At 39.0% G+C, this 25,093-nt stretch overlaps 1 protein-coding gene and 1 long non-coding RNA gene across 2 annotated transcripts in view; both read left to right on the top strand.

Annotated features, from left to right (window-relative positions):
- tmem163a (transmembrane protein 163a) overlaps nucleotides 1-19,904 on the top strand; it is a 66,630-nt gene extending 46,726 nt beyond the window's left edge. Inside the window, exons 5-8 of the mRNA XM_085135233.1 lie at nucleotides 6,766-6,862; nucleotides 13,595-13,706; nucleotides 16,120-16,261; nucleotides 16,442-19,904. Coding sequence (XP_084991359.1) covers nucleotides 6,766-6,862; nucleotides 13,595-13,706; nucleotides 16,120-16,261; nucleotides 16,442-16,502 — 412 coding nt within the window. The 3' untranslated portion in view covers nucleotides 16,503-19,904. The remainder of the gene's footprint in view (nucleotides 1-6,765; nucleotides 6,863-13,594; nucleotides 13,707-16,119; nucleotides 16,262-16,441) is intronic.
- Nucleotides 19,905-22,213: 2,309 nt separating this feature from the next.
- Nucleotides 22,214-24,791, top strand: LOC146501117 (uncharacterized). Its single transcript, XR_014869777.1, has 2 exons — nucleotides 22,214-23,970; nucleotides 24,020-24,791. It is a non-coding gene; the product is annotated as an uncharacterized LOC146501117 (long non-coding RNA).
- The last annotated feature ends 302 nt before the right edge of the window (nucleotides 24,792-25,093 follow it).

Consider the following 25,093-nt stretch of genomic DNA (forward strand, 5'->3'; position numbering starts at 1 on the left):
TTAGAGAGGCAGAGGTTATGAGAGGTAAAGATGGGCAGAGGTTCATTAAACTGCAAATAAACTACATGTGAAAATAGTGGAATAATAATGTTCCTCAACAGAAAATTATGAAGACTATAAATATCATCTGCAGTACATAATCATCACAAGATTCAGAATATCAGAATAAATATCTGTGTGAATGGGACAAGGCTGAAAATCAATATTTTCTCTGATCTTTGGGCCCTTGGGCAGCACTGCAATAACATCAGGCGTTGTTCTTCAATAGAAATCACCGCGTGGACTCAGAGCACACTGTGCCATCCACAAATGCAGGTTAAAGCTCCATCATGGAGAGAAGGAGCCACACATGAAGAGGATTTGGAAAGGCAGCTGTCTGCTCTGGACCAAAGTTCCTTTAAAGTGAACTCAATCAAAATGGAAAAGTGTTCTGAGGTCCAAACAAATCCAAAGTGGAAATTATTTTTGGAAAACATGCATGTTTGCACACCTGGAAAGGCAGATGTGCAAACATGCACATGCAGGCCTCAAGGGTCGGTGTCCTGCAGGTTTTAGATCTCACCCTGGATCAACACACCTGAATCAAGTGATTAGCTCATTACCAGGCCTCTGGAGAACTTCAAGACATGTTGAGGAGGTAATTTAGCCATTTAAATCAGCTGTGCTGGATCAAGGACCGCTCTAAAACCTGCAGGACACCAGCACTTAAGGCCTGGAGTTCCCCCAGCTCTGTATTAGTACTCCCATGAAGATGACATTTTTCCAGGTGAGACCATATTTCAGCAAGACAATACTAAACTGCAAACTGCATCTATTACAACTGCTGCTGTAGGAGAAGTGTCCAGGTCCTAAACCGGCCTGCCTGCAGACTGGACCTGGACCAGCTGAGAACATCTGGAGCATCATGACACAGAAAAATATGACAAAGAAGACTCAGGACTGCTGAGCAGCTTGAATCTCAGTTCGCAGACGTTTACACAGTTCTTCAAAGAAGAAGGGACGCTTGTTGCTCCATCAAGTTCAAAATGACCTTGTATTTTTCCTAAAAATGGAATATTTTCTCAGTGTCTTATTTGATAAGCTTTCTATGTTTTATTCTGAATACAATTTGGGTTTATGAGATTTGCAAATTGTTGCAGTGTGTTTCTCATTTGGATTTTATGTGGATTTTTAAATGTTTTTTTATACTTGACATTTTTAAAATCCCTAGTTCCAGTAGAGAGAATATTGCCATGATAGCTTCAATTTAATCTTCCCTTTGAAGGTCTAAATAATTTTCCCGTTAGGCTCTTGCTCATGTTCAGTATACACAGATAGATTAAACAATTTCAGAAAATGTACTTCTTAAATTGCAGGCTGGAGAGAAGTGTATCCTTAATGATGAGCCATTAACTGTGTGTCGTTACTGTAAATGTGTCACTGCCACACGTGCGTTAATCCACCAGGTTTTAGGGCTGCTGTGGCTTAGCTGAATGAATCAATTAACTGTCAGGCTGTATGGAGCCCTGTTTGTCTTGCAAGAACACCTCTGTGTAGCTCAGAGGTGTTACAGATAATGAAAGACCGAGCTGCCCCTCCACTGTCCATTAACTCACACAGAGTCACTCACATGCACACGCAGGATCGTTTTCTCTGTTCGTGCTGTCAGCTGGATGCAGAGACACACACAAACCACAAAACACCCAATTTGTATTATATTAATGTTCTTTCTGCAGCAAATGAAAGTGTACTGTTGGAAAAGTAGAAAAAAGAGTGAGCATATCATTGCAAATGAGGCAAGATGTTTTACTTCCTGGAGATTGGTTCATGTAAAAGATGCAATGATGGGCTTACTACTGCTGACAGTGCCACTGAGGTCATCATTCTATTCCCACCTTTATGGACTAGCTTCTAGACAGGTTTAGTGGCCTCAGGATCACCTCTCAGATTTTTGTGGTTCTTCATCAGGCACCTCCTAATATGATTCAACATAGGGACAACTTGCTGCCCTGTGTTTCTCAGGGTCAGTGGTGGTCCTAGCCTGTTTGGCGCCCTGGGCACTCCTGCAATAGTTACACCCTTTTTTACACACGCTCTTTTCTACTCTGTAATATTCTTGTCAATTTTCTTGATATTTATTTATAATCCCCTCTGTTAATCCTTGATATTTATAATTGACTGATCTGATTAGTGCTATTTCTTAAATGTGTAAAATCTGTAACATAATGTATTGTTTGGAGTTTAGTCTGTTACTGTTACTATTTTTACCATTTCTTCTTGGAGCAACTGTAACCCACATGGTTTCCTTAGGGATTAATAAAGTATTCTGATTCTGATTGTTTCAGGATGAGCTGCCATTATCCAGTCACACATCTGCTTACCTGAATCTTTTGCTCATTTCTGCTCCTCTTCTTTTCTAGTTTTTCTAAACTGAGCACCTGATGGCTTTGAACTTTTCTTGTCCATCTTCCACTGGTTTTAATTTTGCACTCCAGTATGAACACCCATCCCCCAACCCGAGGATCACCACACTTAACCTAATAGACCGACACCTTAGTTCACAGATTCACTTTGTCTAGGGTGCATTTCTGGGATTTCACACAACCCAGGATTCAAATCATGAATACATGATGGGCTTGGATTTACAACATTATGAATGAAATGTGCTCTATTTGGAAGCAGCCGGCCCCCTTCAGACGGGTTGTGTGAGACTTTAAATCATCAAAGTAAATTATAAATTTTAAATTGTTATTGATCCTTTACCCCGAGTCTTAAAGTGTATATTTATTTTCTTACTCTTCTTATATTTATTTACTTGCACTTCTGTAACTCGAGCCTCGTCGTCTCGTCTCTATATACTGGACTGTATGTAGCGGAGATGACAATAAAGTTTACTTTGACTTCAGCAGCGAGCAGGCGCACCGAGGGCTCTCGCGCTCACTTTTCGCGTATAGAATTTCGAAAAAACATCAGTACAGATTATAAGTCTGTATCATGATGTCTGGTGTTTTCGTGTTTGTTGGGTTGTTTTCATTTTGTTTTATTTTGCGAGTTGATTATTAGACGCTGCTCCAGCCAGCCAGAGAATCTCCCGCCGGCCCGTCCTCTCCTTCCTGTGCAGCAAGCAGCAGGCGCACCTCGCAAACGGAGGGCGCCCCTACTCCCAGCAAATGGGGGATAGAAAACCGTTCGGTGCCTCTGCCATCCCCAATATGCGCTGGCATGACGTCGGGGCAGCATGAGTACGAGCAATCTTTTTTTTCTTTTCTTTTTTTTTTGCCGATGCCCGTGATGTCGCCCCCCACCACGATGCCGCCCTGGGCAACCGCCCGTGTCGCCCGTATCAAAAACCGCTACTGCTCAGGGTCTTGTTCATGAAAGAGGTAAGAGTGGAACAAGTGATGGACCGGTGCAGTGTTTTCAGTAATGAGGATACTACGTTGATCTGATGGGGTGCAGGGCTCGCAAAATTTCAAAATCCCTGGTAGCCCTTCGGGCAGAGACTCTTCAGTTTTTTGTAGCCCAAAATAAATTTAAGTAGCCCGAATAAAAAAGAGAGCAATTTTTTGATTGATGTTTTGTTTCCTGTTTTGTTTCCGTTTCAATATTATACATTAAAGTATAATATTGTAACGGAAACAAAACATTAATCAAAAAATAGTTGAAACATAAATTACAACATTGTATAAAAATTACAATCATCAACTCAAATACTTGGTTCTAATTGAACAGAAATTTCTATGAACTTGAAAGAACTGTGTAGGACATGAATCAGTCTGTGTCAGATCCTGAATTTGAAATTTCCACTGAAGTCACGGGTAAGAGGCAAGTGGAACCAAGATCGAGGCCATTTGCTTTTTGAAGTTTGCAAAGACTGCTAAATTTTGCCAGTGGTAGTTCACTCTTTGCAACATAGTACGCTGTTCTAAACTGTTTTTCAGGTTTATTTTTAGTATGTTATTTGCAATTGGTGTTTGTTCTGGGAAATATATTGCAGACTGAGCAATAATGTATTTCTTGCATTTCTCATGGGTTCTAATGGGGGCCTTTCTTAAAATTACTGGTCCCAGTAACAAAGGCGCTTGTCGACTCAGAAATCGAGGGAAAACCAACAACACACCCGGCAGAACATTATGTTATTTACACGGGTGCACATAAGTGGTCCGCATGTGCGCATTCGCTGTCAAAATAAAAGACGCGCACCAGATAAGAAGTTGCAACGCGCGTTTGCGTCCATATAAAAGGCAGTGTTTTTGTCCACTAGAGTGGGATTTTCACGGCACATTCTGCACCACATCTCTGTGCGTTCATCATTTGTTTGAAGCCAGTTCACCTCCTGCAACCACTTGTCCGAGAATACGCGCTTCTTTTGTGGTTCGGACTCCTTCTGACATTTCTTTGGAGGTGGAGGAACATCACAGTAATTGCTTAAAGGAGCTTCTTCGACATCTTTAAGAGTTCTAAACAAATGTCTGTCCTCCTCCACAAAATCCTATGTACGCAAACACGCGTTGCAACTTCTTATCTTGTGCACGTTTTTTATTTTGACAGCAAATGCGCACCTGCGGACCACTTATGTGCAGCCCTGGTTATTTAGCTCGTCATATTGCAGCCACAGAATGTCCTCATGCAGGGCTGGACTGGGACAAAAAATCGGCCCCTGCATTTTGACTAGAGACCGGCCCACCAAAAATGTGACGTCATTCAGGGGTAAAACCGCAAAGGATTCTGGGAACTTGTGGCAAGCGGTACTAGCGCATGCAGGCTTTCAATTGAACTCAGTTACACAGCGATAAAAAGAAACAAAAAATGGCAAGAAACTGTTGTATTATTAACTGCAATAGCCGGTGTTGTGCCAAAAAGTGATTGTCTGCCAAAAACTGATTTCCGGTATTTGCCAAAAACTGATTGCTCGTATTTAAATTGCTATAAGTAACTTGTTGGGCTATAATATGTGAAACCAGCCCGTTCTCACTCCAGAGGCGTAACATGCCGACGTTTTGTCACGTCCCGCGGCGTTCCTGAGGAACTCGAAAGGAGACCTTCGGCGTTCTCATGGTACGCGGCGGGTTATGGCTGAAATCCAGAGCAATGACGCTCCCGCGGTAATAGACGTTCCAGCCCTGTATTCCAGCCCTAAACCTAACCTTATCCCTATCCCCAACCATAACCTTTTTCCTGATCTTAACCAGGACTTTAATGATGTTAAATAGCGTGTTTCTAAGCGATTTGAAGAAAAAGAGCGAACATGTGTAGATTGAGTCCATACGGTTCTCATATTTCCTCATTTTTCCGAGGTCGTCATTTAGGAACGTGGTGGGTAGCCGAAAACGTAATATGTTGACAATTTGTCACCTAGCGTAAAATGTTACGGTTTGGGAGTGAGAACGTGTTGGTGAAACATATGTCAAATGCATCCCTCATGGATGACATAAAGTCATATTGAGCTACAAACAACATGTAACAAGGTAGAAGCCGCAATCAGTCTTTGGCAGTGACTTTTATATAACCTTTATTTATGCCGTTAAAAAAAGTCTAATTAACATTAAAAATGTCTTTTGTAAGAAGTAGTTGGACAGCAGAAATGGCTCAAATATTACAATAGTTCTGTAAAAATATTTAAAGTGGGGATAAAGGACCGGATTGGTTATAATGTAAGTACAATAACACAGAGTTGTAAAGATACTTGAAAAAACAGATACTTTTTTAATTCCAATTTAATTTTTGGCACAACACCTGTTGCATGACAGCCACGGGAAGCCGACGGGTAAAGAGATCGGTTGTTATCGGATTACGTCGTGGAAATTGTTTAAGCCATGTTTCCGAAGTAACAAAGAGCCGATGGATGGCCTATAAGATTGCTAAACAAGGGGGAGGGTGCATCTGACCTCCTCGGCTGTAATTGGTCCAGCCCAGAGTTGATCATGACCAATTAGCCAATCCAACACCTTTCATTATTTATACCCTTCCAAAAAAAAAAAAAAAAATCGATCGGCCCATAAAAACAAAAAATCGCCAGCGGCCACCACCGGGCAAATGCCCGGTATGCCCGATGGCCAGTCCAGCTATGTCCTCATGGTTCCCAGTCTTGGCCCTTGGGTGCTGGGTTTTGTTTATTTAGTATTCTTTATTTGTTTTTGTTTTTTTAGTTTGTTTATTGGTTAAATTTTCATCCTAGTGCATATTCTTATATATCTTGAGTCCTTCTGCTTGTTTGTATTATTATATATTTATTTCCCTCCATGTTTTCTTTCCACTTCCTGTGTCAGTTCCCGTATGTTAAGTTCGATTTGGGATTTATTTTTATTTCCGGCTGTATTTCTGTAATAGTTGCTCCTTTACTTCCTCTATCTCATTACCTTAATTGTATGCACCTGTGTTTTTTCCCAGCTGTTTACTTCCCCTAATTAGCCCTGTGTGATCAAGACATGTTAAAGTGTCTATGCAACATCTCTGCACATCCATTATTTGTTTGCTCGTTGACATTTTTCATGCATTCATACTTTACCCGTGCAGGTTCCAGTAGCTGGAACTTTTTGATTATTTGCCATGTTTTTGACAAATATCACTAAAAATAAAAGAATTGAAAGATGTTGTCAAATTTCTGTCAAACTCTGAAACTATTATGTAAAAGATGTTTTTATAGTGAAATGCAAAAACAGCAATCATGATGGATGTAAAAGTAATAGGACCTTAGGAAAGCATTGCTGCTCCCCTTTAAGCTCCTTTGGGTTATTGCAACATCAGTAAGCGTCATACCTTCTTCTTTTGCCTGTTTGTCTGCAGAGCATGTGTCGTCCTTGGGGTTGTGTTCGTTCTCTCCTCTATTTGTATTCTTGGAAAGGCCATCCACGATCTGGCTACCAGGATGCCCCCCAAAGTGGTGAGGCTACATGCACATACACTATATGGACACAGACGCTGGCTCATACTGCACCGGCACTTTCTTTGTGTAATTTAGATAAAGGAAAGTTACAGCTTTGACTTAATTGTGATTTTTGTCTCTCCCTAACCTGAAGTATTTTACATAATGCAACCAGATATTACTATTACTGTTGTCAGGTCTGACAAACCCTCATATATTATTATAGCATATATTCTGAACACTGATTTCATAACTTTATATTAACTGATACATTTTCATTGCATAGTGAGTGGGTTTAAAAAGCCTGTCTTAAATCTTGCATAGAGAACAATTTAAAGCAATGGATTCAAAGGATGCGTGGGCGAGTGATTTGGCGTTTATTTGGCAGAAACTGCAAAAAGATTCAGAGTAAAACTGAAAATATATTGAAAGATAAATAGACACTCTCCACTAGTCACATTTATGTGGTCTAATAACTGAACTCTGAAACAGCTCAGCCAATCACAGTGAAGTAAGACCAGCTCAACAAATAGAAGAACATTTCTCTGGGAAACAGCTCGCTCTGATGGCTTGTGAAAATTACTTTTTCCAATTTGGGAAGCCACAGAAGACATCGTGCTCTAATATAGTGTATCTAATCTGTTTTCAGTACATGTCATGACAAGTAAACTGAGTTCAATAATGAAAAAACTGTTTACTTCAGAACTGGCTGTGGCTCTTTTCTAATGGTGATCTTTTCTGCTATTATGAGATGAATAATGTTTTAATGTTTGGCCTTTGTGTCTTTGCGCATGTGACTAGAGTGTGTGGATCACAACACATACTGTACTCACACATTCACATGCATGCACCAATCAGGCATGAGATTATGAGCACCTGCCTAATATTGTGTTGTGCTGTGGTATCTGCACCGAGATGTTAGCAACAGTCCTGTTAGCTGTGAGGTGAGGCCTCCGTGGATTGGACTACTTTATTCATCACATTCCAGAGATGCCCCAGATCTCAATCAAATTGGGTATTTGGAGGCCAAGTCAACAACTCAAACTGGTTGTTGTGTTCCTCAAATCATTCCTGAACCATTTCTGATTGGTGGCACATTATCCTGTTGGTAAAGGGAGTACTGTTTCCATGAAAGTTTATGATTTGCAACAATGCTGAGGTAGGAGGTACACCATGGTGTGTCCTGTTCCCAGGTAAGCGACGCACAGTCACCCGGTAAAGAAATCATCATTCGTCAGAGTGACATACCTTCTTCCATCGCTCTGTGGTCCAGTTCTGACGCTCACGTGTCCATTGTTGGCGCTTTCGGTGGTGGACGGGGTCAGCATGGGCACCCTGACTGGTCTGCAGCTCCATACACAACAAACTCTGATGCTTTGTGTATTCTGGCTTTCTATGAGAACCAGCATGAACTTTTATTGCAGCTGTAGCTCAGTGACCGTTGGCAACCGATGACCCTGTTGCTAATAGAAACGGACTGCTGCAGACCGTGAACACCTCACAGAGCTGCAGTTCTGGAGATATAGACATAAATAGGATGTTTTTTGTGTGATCTGTGTATATTTGTAATGATGGATAATGATTTATTTTCTAGTGCCATACACACACACAGAGCAGCACACACACACATCACTGTGAGTAAGGTTTCTTTTTATGGCCTCTGCTGCTGTTCTTCTGACGTCAGAGCTTATGTCTCCCTCCACCTGACGTTTGTTTGCTTTTCGTTTTTGACACAGACATGCGCAGACACACACACACACACAGACACTCTTTTTCTTTAATGCCAGCTCCACTTCCCCCACCACTGCTCTCTGGAGGTGTAGGAGTATGAATAAGGTCCCAAAATAGTCTCTTCTTTCTGTTGCTGGGGTACAGCCCAGCTCTCTCACCATCAGACTGAGAATGTTTCTCACTCTCAGCTTTGAGACCCTCTTTGTGTGTAAATGATTTAACCCTGACCATGTGTCCATTTCACTAACCAGAGACCAAAAACAAATTCTCCCATTGTACCCCAGTTTAGTTAGTTCAACGATGTCTCTGAGAAAGAACAAACAGGCAATGCAACTAGTCTCGTACCACTTCATTTCAATGCTTGTGTTGATTTAAAATTAAAAGTAAATTATGTGCATAAGATGAGGACACAATAAAAAAAAACACACAAAGCAAAAGCAAATCAAGCAAACAGCTTTTCCTCACAGTGCGCAGGTTCAGGTTTCCTGGATGAGTAGCTCTGCATTAAAAGTAGATGCAACAAAATTTAAATGTCTTGCACAGCAGAAGATATTTCCAAACATCCCATGGTGTTTGGAAATATTTTGGATATAGGGCAGGAAAAATATCATATGCAAAGACTGCAGTAGAGTTGTGCCTGTGCTGTAAAGCATCACAACTAAGTTATTAAACCACTTACATGCAAACTGCAGTTTAATTAATGCATGAATGACATGAAAAACAATACAGTGATTGCTAATGGCATTCGTTGATGTCCATAAAGGTTACCAGCATGTCCACGTATCTATCCAGCTCACAAAGATGCTCTGGAATCACCAGGGTGCAAGAAATGGAGTGAGGCACTTTTTGATTTTGGGGTATACACCTAGTTCTTGTGTACAAACACTCTTTTTGTCTCAGAAACATTGATTTATTAAAATTAAATAACATAAATGCAGAACAATCTAAAAGTCTTCCTTTTGGGTAATAACAGATGAGAAAAGTACCTGCAACAAAGTTCTGCCAGTACCAAAATCTTTGTTTTCTAAGCTGGTGTATTTTAACATTTCTCTGAAACAACTTCCCAACACCAAAACGTTGCAAATGCTACAAAACAAGAATTTATTACAGGACTATTCTTTGGGCTTTGTTCATTTCATAATCTGTCAAGTGCATGCATGTAACTGTTCAATGTCCCAGAAGAGTCACTGCTCTTGGCATTTACTCTGCTTTTTCGTGTGATCTCTTAATAGTTATTACGTGTATTCACCTCAGAGTTTCATGTCGTTAAGATCCTTTAGACCCAGACACATTTTGGTCTTAATCTGTTCAATTCCAGGCAGAGAATCTTCTCTTTGCACCAACTGCTTCATTAGTGGCATAAATAAGCAGGACATTAAAAGCCAGCAGCAGTGGACCAATTAGAAAACTGACACATAGAGCAAAACTGTAACTGCTGTGCATATCAATAGAGTCTGAACAATGAATTAAACAACATGAGAATCAATCGTTTGAACTGGGATAAAGCGAAAAAACAAAAACATAAATAAAAAGTAAAACAAAAATTGAGTCACTGAAGCCCCTTTTAGCACAGATTGAAGTGGGTACAGCCAAGACAGGGCTGCATCTACTCTGCAGCCTCTGTGTGATGCTTCAGTGCCATTATGTTAATAGAAACTCTGTCTGTTTGGTCTCAGAGGACCTTCCTGACAGCAGCACGAGCCGATTACCGCTGCCTGTCTCTGGGACATTTCTTTGACGTGTCTCGTTTTTTCAGCATCAATCTTTGTTCCATTTCAGCTTCTATATTTATGATAAACATGCATGCACTCTATTAATATTTGGCCTCTTGGTGTATTTGACATTGTAAGAGGATAAAAAGCAATGGACGGTTCTCAGTGAATAACTCACATCTGGTTAATTATCAGTTTGTTTAAGAGTGATGTCAGCCATCTGGCTCTGTATTTTTACGTAAACACTGTCATTGGCTTCTTTCCTTGGTTAAATACAGGAGTTTGAAGGATGGAAGGATCTCATCTATTTCTTATTTATCCAGTTTTCTCCTTACTAACACATTCAGTATCTTTTACCACTCTCTCCTTTTTATTGGCCCCATCACACAGATCCAAATCCTTTCTCTGACTGATTCCATTCTCGCGTCTGTCTTCACTGCTTTGACATTTTCAGGATCTTGTTTTTGACATGCACAGCATCCTTTTTCTGTATCCACACACTCGCACTGTTAACACCAAAAAACAGTAGTAAGTAAGAACAAGTACTGGTCTGTAAATTCATATTGTGTAAATGCAGGTTGCAGAAAGGGAATCTTGATTCACGTCACGTCCTTGGTTTCGCTCTCATGGCAGGCTGTCGGTGTCTAGTGCCTGATTAAACACAGAGAGATGAGATTGGCCCCCACCAGCTCTGTGCTTGGGAGAGAGCGCAGCACGTAGCCATGCAACACATACATACAGTACACGCCATGCAGTCACAGACAGGCTGCTTTTTATCCACTTTACACAGAGCTATAAGTGAAATTTACTTTTTAATTATGGATTTATTGGGAGATACTTGCAATGGAAAGGAAACCTCTTGTTGCAAACAGTACAGATGCACCACAAAAAGGTCTCGGACCAAGACTGTGCTGACATTAATGTATATTAAATATATTTTAAAGATATATAACTGTATAATTGTTTTTATCTTGGTATCTTCATGAAATGCAAAAATACTTCAGTGTGGTCAGATTTCTGAAAAAGGACAAAAGTGACTCCATCTATGTCAAATACGTAGGAGTAAGAAAGGCACAGATGGCTAAAAATGCAACATATCAGGACATAAAGTATGTAAAGTTATGTAAATGAGAAAAACGAACATGTGACATATTGGTCGTTAGTTATTTATTTAAACACTGAGCCAAAATATAAAAAGCAGTGTGAAAAACGAAGTACACCCCATGATTCGAGAGCTTGTAGAACCACCTTTACCAGCAATAACTGGAAGAAATTATTTTCTCACTTTGTCAGTCTCTCACACGGTTGTAGAGGAATGCTAGCCCACTCTTCTTTACTGCCTCAGTTCACTGACGTTTGTCATTTTTCTTCTTTAAGGTCCTGCCACAGTATCTTAATCAGGTGGAGATCTGGACTCTGGGCTATTGCAACATCTTAATTCTTAAATCTTTTTTCTGGCATTTTGTTGCTGCTGTGCTTAGAATCACTGTCCTGTTGCATGACCCCATCTGCACCAGCATGTCAGACAGATGGCCTCACATTTGACTCTGGAACACTTGGTCACCTCAGTGGCTCCACACAAAGGCGCTCAAGTCCTTTGCAGCTTTGCAAACTTAAGCTGTGCTGCCATGTTTTTTCACAGAGGAGAGGGTTTCTCCTGGTAACCCTTTGAAGCCATGCTTATTCAGTCTTTTTCTAATTCATAAACTTTAACCCTGAACATGCTACAGTAGCCGGTGGAGTTTGAGATGTAGCTCTTGGGGTTTTTTTGCAGTTTCTCTGAGCATTGCACAATCTGACTCTTGGGTTAATCCTCACCTGAGAAGACTGTGTTCAGTGTCTGTATTACTGATGTCTCCCCTCCTTGGCACTGTGTTAACACACAGCTGAATGGTCCACACCTACAAACTCATACAAACTTCTGCTACTTCTCTTGGTTTCTATGCAAACAGTGTATTTCATTTTCAAACACTGTTCCTCTATTTCGCTTAATCACTGTGTGATGTGTTTTGCTTGTTTTGCTGTTCATCTGAGCTTTTATTTTCCTCATTTTAATAGCTGCTATTTTTTTTTATCATATCCTGATACATAAATTATATATAAAGCAATACATGAAGAGGGTGTACTTTACAAAAACTGTACAGTGGATAAAATGAGGACAGATCTGCTTACAATGCAATACTTCTTGTTCTTTGCAAAGGTTGCTGTTGTACGATGCTGCCCTTGTAAAAATGATTCTCTGCACACTAACTAATAAGCATCTTCTAAGGAAACAAGTGAGTGGCTTTTCCCAACAATTCTGAAACTGGATGAGGGTCTGCTGGGATTACATGGGGTCAAACTAATCATCTACTAGCATCTGTTTAGTATTATAATAAAACAAACTGATACCAATCAGTCACTAAGACTGAAAGTATCAGTCAGCAAATGCAGCTAAATATATACAACACAAAAAACAAATTAGTTTTAGAGACCTAACTAGCAAAGACATTGATCACTGCTCCCTTACATTACATAGACCCAACTATTGATTGTTAATTATAGTTTAAAAACATTTGTTAGATCCACGTCTGTTTTTCACTCGCCCACAACAGCATTTTAGGCCTAATGCCTTTAATTTAACTTTGTAAATCTACTCAAAAGATTCCAGCAGGTGAGATTAACATCTGAAAATAGGGGGATGGAATCAGCTGTTTCCAAAATTTTAGTTTTTCTAAATGTTGAAGTGCAGTTACTCTGATTTGTGTGCATGCTTATCTAATACAGTTGGGGTTTTATTAGCAGGTAGTTTATGCCGCTTTATAATATCCAGATATGTTTGATATAGCTGTGACTTTAAACCTGGTGGAGAACAGCAAAGTCAAAACAAAAACAATGTGGCTGTTTCCCCCTCAAACGTGTCCTTTAGGCTCTTCTCTTCCTCTCATCTCCGGCTCTCAGACCCTGCTGCAGGTCAATTAAATCTGAAAGGTGGATGCTCTCGAGTCAAGCGTTTTCCTTTTTTTCTTCTGCTGAGTCTGTTTGAGACACAACCTGAAAACACCCAAAGCTCACATCACTTCATCTGTATGACCTTGGGCTGATGCACCAAGGCGAGCCTGTATATATTAATAATGCTTGAGCTGACAGAAGCTTTATGGGTCACACAATCTGTTGGTTCCTGCTCTGCAGCTATACAGTAGCTCCCTCTGTGTTTTTGATGAACTTTTATTTGTTTTTTAGGATGAAACCTTTCATTTCACCCTCTGCGTACTTTTACAAATATTGCCATATTCTCTTATATTTTGTCTCCCGTGTCTCACCCCAGGACGACTTCCTCTTTAGTGTGTCCATAGTGAGTGGGCTCACATGTGCTGTGCTGGCTGTGGCCAAGTTCATGCTGGGAAGAGTGCTGACTAGTCGGGCACTTATCACTGATGGTAGGACACACACACACACACCTACACACACCTACACACACGCACACACACGCACGGACACTGACGACTATAAATAAATGAAGAACACAACAGAAGAGCACAAGGGACCAAAACTAGATAGATGACTTAAAGTTTTTTTTGTACATGCTGCTTAATTATTATTGTTATCATTACTTTCTTTTCTGTGTTTATTGGTTAATTTTAGTTTATTGGTTGCTTAACAACGATAGGCCTGTAACTCCGCCCTCATGGGCACGATTCAGCCACAACAGCTGCATAAGCAACTTTCAGTTGTTAGAATTATCAAGAGGAAAGACACTGTCCCTAAAGAGGGAGACTTAGAGTGGAGTTAAAACGTGTAATTATTTGATATATTCATATGAATTAATAAAATCGTAATTAAGTTGTTCAAACCAAACATTTTCCATCTGGTATGATTAAATTTTTACCTACCAAGTGAAATTCTTCTAACAACAGCAAAAGTATCAAAGTTCTAATGATATCACAGATAACACAAGAATGAAAAATACAAAATACAAAATCCACAACAGTTTTCATGAAGCATCGTGGCCACTTTCAGAACGACATTATTTATATAATTATGAGTGGATTAGTATCACTGATGCATTAACTTCATTAGCTTCCAGGGTTTTAGGTGAGCCAGAGGAAGCTAATATTCTTGGATTAAGTGTTTGCATCATATTTTATCTGCTCTTTGAGCTTCCGTCATGTTGTGGTGGTGAAGTGCAGGAACCAGCACCCAAATGTAGGGCGCAGGATTCAGAATCTAATTACTTAAAGACACACCTGAAACAAAAAAGTCCAAAACTAACAAAGTGTATGAAAAACAGCAATTCACAGACAGACTGAGGATAAGCTGCACAGAAGAATAACAGATTACAGGAGGACAGGGCTGAATGAGACAAAGGGCAGTCCAACAGGAAGGAAACAAAACCCAAAGCTTGGAAACATGTACATAAAAAATGAGTGAAAACTTGGCACTTCCTGCAGATTTTAACCCAAAACCCATGACCTGAATCAGGTTATGTGTTCAGAAGTTACCACGTGATTTACTCACTCGCTCGCTCGCTAACCCCTTAATCTCTCTCTCTATACCCCTCAAAAAAGAGAACTGACACTGGAGATTAACCTAAGCATGGACATAACCAGGTACATCAATGAGCCAGAGACAACAAAAACAGAGAACTCACTATGAACTCACTCAGAATGAGGAAAAACGAAAAATCGTCACTAAAATGAAAAGTCAGAACACAGTTATTATTCTTAGATTAATTCATAATAATTCAAAGCCACAAAACGACTGTGGCATTTTAAAACATCTGCACCATCAAAGCCTTTAGAAGCAGAATATTTGTGCCAACACATTAAACCAAAGGAAATAAAACACACGCAGCTGAAACGAACATTGCAAACCAGAACATGCCTGCTTGTGTTTATTGTGTGACTTTCTAGCGCAAATGAACTGAAAGAAATGTCGTTTGTGATGACCCGCTGCTTGTAGGCACGTGCTCAGCTGAACAAAAGCACAGCATACACACACAAACACACACACACACACAGCGTCTCTGGCAAACACACACTGCACACTTCTATCCCCAGGTCTCAAAACACACAGGGCATCAATCCAATAAACCTGAGGTTGCTGTTCTCTGAGCCTCTTATTTCCCACAAGACTATACACTTACTGCAGGCAAGACAATAACCCACCGTGCTAGCTTTCACACATGTAATTATAAAGAACAACATCAGCCACTATAAAGGGTCATTCAAACACGGTATATGTAGTGTGGAGCCATTTATGTAGGACTTCAAAACAGCTGCAAAATGTTGATCCGACACCTGCCAGAAGAATATACATAAGCTCAGCTGTAGCTTCAGATTTATCCTTTAAAATGGATATTGATACAACTTAAAGCTCATACATACAAGTTTACATTTAGTTTGTGCTTCAAAGTGAAATGGAGATGATACATGTTCATATTTTATCCCACCTGTTAATCCTTTCTCTGAGGGAATGCTGCTTCTCACCAGGTCCTCTAAATCAGGGGTGGGGAACTCCAGGGTTCGAGGGCCGGTGTCCTGCAGGTTTTAGATCTCACCCTGGGTCAGCAGACCTGAATCAAACGATTAGTTCATTACCAGGTTTCTGGAGAACTCCAAGACATGTTGAGGAAGTCTTTTAGCCATTTAAATCAGCTGCATTGGATCAAGGACACATTTAAACCTGCAGGACATCAGCCCTTAAGGCCCGGAGTGAGCTACCACCACCACACATAACATGTTGGTCCTTCATTTCACCGTATCTGTCCAATTAAAACAACTACATTAAGGTCAGGAAAAGACAGAAAATGTTGTTTTTATTTGTCCTCACCTATATTTGTTTGTTTTTCAGGGTTTAATTCTCTGGTTGGAGCAATCATGGGATTTTCCATTCTAATCAGCGCCGAAGTTTTCAAGCACCATACTGACGTCTGGTTTCTGGATGCCACCATTGGAGTTCTAATGGGACTTATTATTTTGGCATATGGGGTCAAGTAAGACATGAAGCAGCAGCAGTGTCTAATCTGAAATATTTAATCTTTTATAGTTATTCAGGCATTATTTACACGGTGCTAATGCCACCGATACAGCTCAGCAGCTCTGTACCTGCACCTGCATGAACGGCCATTTTTGCTCACGTATCTTACAATTAGAATTTGTTTCTTTGCCCACAGGCTCCTGAAGGACATGGTTCCCCGTGTGAGACAGACAAGGAACTACGAGCGCTTTGAATGAGAGACCTGTGTGCCGACCAGACGAGCAGGTTCTAACATACTCACGCACCTGCACACCTGGGTGCCTCCTGCCCCGCCTCTCTCTGTATTTCATACACCTGTTCATCCACATTTCATTACACACTGACAGGGACCGTACACACTCCCATAGACATGTATACATACACACACACACAGTCTGTACATACTGTACATACATTTAAAGATGAATACATGTGTCAGACACACACAAACACACACACAGACCTGAGAGATTCTGAGAAGGACGTGATGGAAGAGTATCCTCCTATAAAGGAAGTATTTCTGATTATTTTATCTCCTCGTCTTTGCGTTTTCTACAATAAAGCACCAATAAAAAGAAAAACGATGACACAAAACAGAAGAAATATTCAAGAACTGCTTTGGATTCGTTCAAGTTGGACATACATCACTTGCTGCTAAGAGGACATCATTGAAGCCATAGCTGAATTTTTTTTCAAATCAATAGGAAAGATTGTAGGTTTTTGCTTAAGTGAAAATAATGCATGTTATCCCAAAACTTGCTTCAGGAACGTGTTTTATTTGTGACCCTGTAATAAACGGAGGCTGCCGGCTAACTTATTTCGTTATTTATTTTGTGGTTTTCTGGTTATCGTAAAGCACATAGGACAGAGATGGAACGAAAACTTGTCATCACCCTCCTCGTGTCAGTGCAGCCTTTCTACCTCCTAGTTTGTATCGGGAAGACAGCGAGAGAGGAAGCAGGAAGCAGGGAGAGAGACTCAGGCAGAGCATGCTGAGTCAGCAAATGCTGCTACTTCTGAACACAAAAGCACCTACGAACGCTACACCTAAAGCTAACGAGAAACAGAGAGGACGGGAGTCACCAAGTACAAGCACTTGTCATAAAATGAAACATAAGAGCACAAATCTCAATGTATTTCTCCCATTTATATTACACTGCACAATCTGCTCAATATTTCAGAAAGGATCACTTTAGTCAATTGAAAAAAATCTTTATTTCTGTGTGCAGCAATTTGTACCAGAGCCGCAGAACAACAAAGATAGCATTAATTTAGAAAGTATGGCAAAGAGGAGGAGCAGTGATGGTGGGTTCCAAAGCAGCTTGCAGCCTAAAACAATGCTACACAGACTGCTCGATGTGGAATTTGTCACTCAGCTGTGGTCTGACTAACCTTAGGCTGTGCTTTACTTAATTAACCTTTTGTTTAAAGCTTATAGTGAAGTCACTTTTAGGAAAAGCAGACATGTTTGTGTTCAGACTAACAATTAAAACTCATGAATAGTGACGACATGGGCACCAAACCCATTTGTTTATGTTGTTAATTTGGTCTGGGATTTATTAGGTTCATTAATGCCGCTTCATTCTCCTCATTTTGTCTGTAAGCGCGATGTGGGAACCATTAAAGCAGAGGTGGCTCTACGCACAGTGTCAGAGATCACACAGCCTGTAAAATGTCATTGGCAGAGACAGTGTTCGTCTGTGCTTCCTCTTTGTCCTGCATGTTTCCATTCCGTTATCAGTCATTACTTCGTGCAATGAATGGAATGTAAATACGAAGCACGCGGTCTGTAAATATGTTCGCCGCGCTGTTTGGGTGCAGTATCAAAAGGTCACACATCGTCACAGTGCTGTACGGCTGACGTGAGAGTAGACAATATATAGTTAAAGTACAGACTGATCAATGTTGCGTATAATTACAAATGTTTACTCCGTAGTGTGCATATACTGTAAATGTCGTTTTACATATTACTGTAGATTATCGTTGACATAAAATGATGAGTCTTACTGTAAGTTTTTTGCACTGTAGGTGAAAATATCTGACTGGATGTAGGTGGATTCCAGCAATGCTGTCCAAGGCAAACTTCACTTATAAAAACAATTTTTTTAACATGCTGAAAAAGAAGTTACAGGTGATCACGTCCACATATTACCTGCTAGCAAAAATCTGTAATATTTTACTATGATACTGTAGGTATTACAAGCTCAGATATTAGATAACCAAGCATGTAAAAACTGGGCATTTAAAAGCAACATATAGACTCATATTCAGTATTCAGCTGGTGGAGCCATGATGTCTGTGCGCCCTCTTGTGGCTGGAACTGTCACAACAGCAGTCTTAATTAATATTCAGTCGTCTGGATCCAAGTGTAAATTTATCCCCAGCTGAAAGCCTTGGACACTGGCTGTGGAGAGGCCTACATCCACTCTGCACTGTAATTATCAACTCTGAGTCGGCTGGACGTGGTGCAGAATTATTGGTATTATCTTTAGTTTCATTGTGTGAAGAATATGATTAAGATATAAAGTGAAGGTGTGATTCAGCTCGCACCATTTCTACTCACCAACAGCACACTGATTTGTAATGCCCCTCTCCCTCTTTAATGCATAGAAGACAATCTTTACAATGGCTTTTACTAGCAAAGCTCAGTGTTTACATGCTAAAGCCACAGTGTAAGGCACAGAACAAACTCATTATGCTTTACAGTAGCTCTGTTGCTCATTTAAAGTAAACTGCTATGTTGGATAAAGTGGACACTGTTTTGAAGTTGGCAGCAAAATCCTTTCTACCTCTCTTCTTTGCACTTTCTTTTATTTTCATGCCACATCTGTTGTGTGCATTCAAACCCCCCTAATGTTTAGTCCGGGTGCTACGACTGAGGCCCTGGTTACTCGAATCCTCCTTAGCAACGGATAGTCTCTGAAAGTGTTGCACTCGCTGCTGCCAGTCGTGGGGATTGTGCAACAACTGAATGCCAGAAATGTCAAATGTAACTGATGATCACTACAGCTGCGTTGAAGTCATCTGAAATGTTTTGTTTTGATTTTTCTCCATCTCTCTTAATAACAGGAACCCTGAAACATGAATATCTTGTTATGATATGTTGCACAAACCTCTCATTAATTGAAGAATGGCATGATACACGAAAACCATTTCATTATTTCATTGAAACATGTCAGAAATATGACCACTTCTGTAGCTTAATGAACTGTGCCAAATCATTCAGACCATTTGTCAGCTCTGTTGAAATGTGTGTATCTTTGGTGTGCTTGTAATGATGAATGAACTTCCCATTGATCCAAGAAAAGGCATCAAACTATCAATTCATGAGATTATAATAGCAATACTAACCACTCCTCTGTTGCTATAGGCTTTGCATGGGCTTGTAAAAAATCCTTACACTTTCAGTGGTTACAAATGCATTAAATACACACACACACACACACACACACACAAATTTACAATAAATCAAGACGATGTGACATAATTGTTTGTACAATATCGACATTGGTGGTATTGCAGATGATGTAATCACTATTTATTTATGTAAAAGGAACAATGAAATATCTCTTTGTCAAAGAGAAATGTTTTATTGATCAATAAAGTTTTATCCTGCCTAATCATCAACAATCCTGAGTCATTCGTTTTAAAGCAAGAAGCAAGACGTCATTGTTGAGCAGCTGAGTGCTTCTTAGGATTTTCAGTGAAAAATGGAAAACAATAATGGTAAGTACTGTATGAAAAACCTTTATCACTAATGAAATCTAAACCAAGAACTTTACGGGTGACTCAAAAATAAAAACTAGACGTTTAGAAAAATGAAAACAAACTGAAATAATTTTACAAAATTGGAAAACAAACTAATATAAACTAAAAATATGCAGGAAATATTCTTGTTTGCCTGCTAAAATTTATAATCACAACCTGCCAGAGGAGGATCTTTGGGAATCAACTGCTTTCAGAAAGGTTTTCTTGTATTGATTTTCCTAAAATATTTCCTCCATGTAATATTAATTTTGGTTTTTTTTAAAAAAAACGACTAACATTAACACTGGGACCATTAAAATCTAAACTGAAATGAGCAAACCCACTGTGGAAACTCACTGAAACCACAGTAAACTGAAAAAAGTCAAAATAAATTAAAATAAAATCTAATTAGAAAATGGAAAATTATAACTAGAAAGTGCATTTTCTGAAGAAACTGCAGTGTGAATGCTTGAATTTGAATGTATGCACTGAAATGAATTTATTGCTGAATTTTGAGTTAAAAATTTTGAATGGGATAAAAATGAATTTTTAAGCTGAAAACCAAAGTGCTGAACTGCTAAAAGCTGACATTTACACAGAAGTTGGAAAATAGCTGAAAATGTTTTAAATGTAAATGAGAAAAACCTAAGAAATGAGAAAATAAAATTTAGAGTCAGAAAACATCTGAATGAATATTAAAAGTTCATATTCTTTGAATCACTGAATGACTAAAATGTGATCCCTCCACTTGGATCCACACAGTTTAAAAAGTTTACATCGCTGAGCTTTCAAAGACACGGTGTTGGAAAGAGAAGAATGATGGCTACATTTTGAGGGTAAAATGATGGCTGTAGAGCAAACACTGTGGATACAGAAGTCGTTCAAAGAGAAGTGTTTGAGATGAATCTTGGCAGAGTGAGACAGAGCTCGTCAGGCAGGCAGGTGTGAGCCTGGCTGCTGTAATGACTGCACCCAATGGCTCCATACACAGGCACACAGACATGCACCTCACTTTTGCTGCTTAAAATGAACAGAAAAGTCAGCCCCAAACAAATCCTTCCCAAATAAAAAGTACACGTCGTATCGACAAAATTCTTTCACCGTGAGCACCAGCAATGCCTAGTCTACATAATTCTCAGTTTTCATGCCTGTGGAGTTTATTATATGGACGTGGTGACAGTGTAAAGACAGCCTGTACTTCTGGTTTTCAAACGAACTTTCTGAGCCATTTTAACATTAGAGTCTATGGAAGAGTTGGAGGGAGGAGGCTGTGCATAGGTGACATTTATGAAAGAACCATAACACCTATTACAATAATAAACACATTGGATGAAAGAGGACAGCGATGGCTACGTTTTGAGGGTAAAATCATACCTGTAGAGCAAACGCTGCGGACACAGCAGCAGTTTTAAAAAAGATTTTAAGATTAATTTTTTTGCTCCTCTCACTCTAGCAGTTGAGCTGTCTCACTCTAGCGCCAACATTCCGTCCCATACACACCCATTATAAACTCTGAAACGGGTGAAAAAACATCATGAAACTTAAACTGGAACTGAAGAAAAAGTATAATAGATATTGAAAAGATAAATACAAGTTGAATAGTTGAATGTCTTGTCTTCGTTTTAAAGTTTGAATGGTTGCTCTATGTCAATGTATGTGGAAGTAGTAAGAGTTTAAAAATGAGTAAGTTCAATGAGGATTTGAAGGGTCTCCCCATTGAAATACATGGGAAATTTTTGTTGAAAAAAGTTGAATAATTTTAAAAATATAAATGTTAAAAATAAGAAAAATACAAGCACACTTGTCCAAAAGAAGAGGAATCTAATGGTGTTTGAATGGTTTTTCTAAGTTGAACGGTTTTGAAGGAGTTAGATGCCAAAAAACGTACGGAACATGAAATAATAATAAAGAAACAGAAGAACAATACTGTGAATGCTTTTACAAGCATTCACACTAACTAGAAAGTGCATTTTCTGAAGAAACTGCAGTGTGAATGCTTGAATCTGAATGTATGCACTGAAATGAATTAATTGCTGAATTTTAAGTTAAAAATGTTGAATGAGATGAAAAATACAGAAATTTTCGCCTGAAAACAAAAGTGCTGAAGCTGCTAAAAGCTGACATTCACACAGAAGAAGTTGGAAAACTAGCTGAAAATGTTTTAAATGTAAATTAGCAAAGACCTAAGAAATGAGAAAAGGAAATTTAGAGTCAGAAAACATCTGAATGAATATTAAAAGTTCATATTCTTTGAATCACTGAATGACTAAAATGTGATCCCTCCACTTGGATCCACACAGTTTAAAAAGTTTACATCTCTGAGCTTTCAAAGACACGGTGTTGGAAAGAGAAGAATGATGGCTACATTTTGAGGGTAAAATGATGGCTGTAGAGCAAACACTGTGGACACAGAAGTCGTTCAAAGAGAAGTGTTTAAGATGAATCTTGGCAGAGTGAGACAGAGCTCGTTAGGCAGGCAGGTGTGAGCCTAGTTGCTGTATTGACTTCACCCAATGGCTCCATACACAGGCATACAGACATGCACCTCACTTTTGCTGCTTAAAATGAACAGAAAAGTCAGCCCCAAACAAATTCTTCCCAAATGAAAAGTACACGTTGTATCGACAAAATTCTTTCACCGTAAGCACCAGCAATGTCTAGTCTACATAATTCTCAGTTTTCATGCCTGTGGAGTTTATTATATGGACGTGGTGACAGTGTAAAGACAGCCTGTACTTCTGATTTTCAAGCGAACTTTCTTAGCCATTTTAACATTAGAGTCTATGGAAGAGTTGGAGGGAGGAGGCTGTGCATTGGTGACATTTATGAAAGAACCATAACACCTATTACTATAATAAACACATTGGATGAAAGAGGACAGCGATGGCTACGTTTTGAGGGTAAAATCATACCTGTAGAGCAAACGCTGTGGACACAGCAGCAGTTGAAAGAGAAGTGTTTAAGATGAATCTTGGCATAGTGGCAGGCAGAGCTCGTTAGGCAGGCAGGTGTGACAAGCACACAGACATGCGCCTCACTTTTGATGCTTAAAATGAACAGAAAAGTCAGGCCGAAACAAATCGTTCCCAAATGAAAAGTACAGGTCGTATTGACAAAATTCTTTCACCGTGAGCGGCAGCAATGTCCAGTCTACTGAATTCTCAGTTTTCATGCCTGTGGAGTTTATTATATGGACGTGGTGACAGTGTAAAGACACCATGCTCTTCTGATTTTCAAACGAACCTTCTGAGCCATTTTAACATTAGAGTCTATGGAAGAGTTGGAGGGAGGAGGCTGTGCATTGGTGACATTTATGAAAGAACCATAACACCTATTACAATAATAAACACATTGGATGAAAGAGGACAGCGATGGCTACGTTTTGAGGGTAAAATCATACCTGTAGAGCAAACGCTGCGGACACAGCAGCAGTTTTTAAAAAAGATTTTAAGATTAATTTTTTCGCTCCTCTCACTCTAGCAGTTGAGCTGTCTCACTCTAGCGCCAACATTCCGTCCCATACACACCCATTATAAACTCTGAAACGGGTGAAAAAACATCATGAAACTTAAACTGGAACTGAAGAAAAAGTATAATAGATATTGAAAAGATAAATACAAGTTGAATAGTTGAATGTCTTGTCTTCGTTTTAAAGTTTGAATGGTGGCTCTATGTCAATGTATGTGGAAGTAGTAAGAGTTTAAAAATGAGTAAGTTGAATGTGGATTTGAAGGGTCTCCCCATTGAAATACATGGGAAATTTTTGTTGAAAAAAGTTGAATAAAATTAAAAATATAAATGTTAAAAATAAGAAAAATACAAGCACACTTGTCCAAAAGAAGAGGAATCTAATGGTGTTTGAATGGTTTTTCTAAGTTGAACGGTTTTGAAGGAGATAGATGCCAAAAAACGTACGGAACATGAAATAATAATAAATATGTAGAAGAACAATACTGTGAATGCTTTTACAAGCATTCACACTAACTAGAAAAATTTGCATTTCCTGCGAAAATGCAGTGTGGATGCTTTAAAGCTGAAGCTGTCTGCAAAAACTAGCTGAAAAAGCTGAAAAGTTGCAGAAATTGTAAAAACTTTGCAGAAGCAAAGGAACTTTGCTAAAAAGTAATAACTTAGCAGAACTGCAATATCTTAGAGGAAACATAATACTTGGCAGAAATACAATAGCATAGCAGAACTTGGCAGAAATATTGTAACTTACCAGAAACATGATAACTTCTCAAATATACAAGAATTTAGGAGAAATAGTATAAGATAACAGAAAGAATATATTTAGCCAAAAATACTTAAACATTACAGAAACACTATGATTTAGAAAAATAGTACAACATAGCAGAAATACTGTGATTTACCAGAGACACTGTGATGAACTATGAATATTGTAATTTTAAATGAATACTATGTTTTAGCACAAATACTATAATTTGACAGAAATACTATCATTTGGCAGAAATACTATGTTTCAGCACAAATACTCTGGTTTAGCACAAATATTATAACATAGCAGAAATACAATTATATAGCAGAAATGCTATATTTAGAAAGAAAAATATAATATAGTAGAAATACTATGATTTAGCAGAAATACTGTAATCAGCACATATACTGTAACATGACAGAAATTCCTCCACTTAGTAGTAATACTATAACATAACACAAATGTTATGATTTGGCACAAAAACCATGATTTGGCAAAAATACTATGATTTAGCAGAAATACTATGATTGAGCAGAAGTACTAAGATGTAGTAAAAGTACTTTGATTTAACAGAAATACAATTATGGTGGAGTAATACTTTAAAATGGGAGAAATATTGATACACACACACATACACAGAGCCTAAAGGGAACAGTATTTGTGCCATGGAGTGTTAACAAGAATGTGAGGTCCATATTAGAAAAGCTGGTAAAATGATAAAAGTTTGCAGAATTATAATAAATGATGAATATGAATTACTGGTCTGTGATAGTGTATTAATTTGTAGGGAAAAAAACACGTTGCCCAATGTGGAATCGAACCAACGACCTTTGGCTTGCAGACCCA

Source organism: Neolamprologus multifasciatus, chromosome 16 (genome assembly GCF_963576455.1).
Source record: "Neolamprologus multifasciatus chromosome 16, fNeoMul1.2, whole genome shotgun sequence".
NCBI classification, from domain to species: domain Eukaryota; kingdom Metazoa; phylum Chordata; class Actinopteri; order Cichliformes; family Cichlidae; genus Neolamprologus; species Neolamprologus multifasciatus.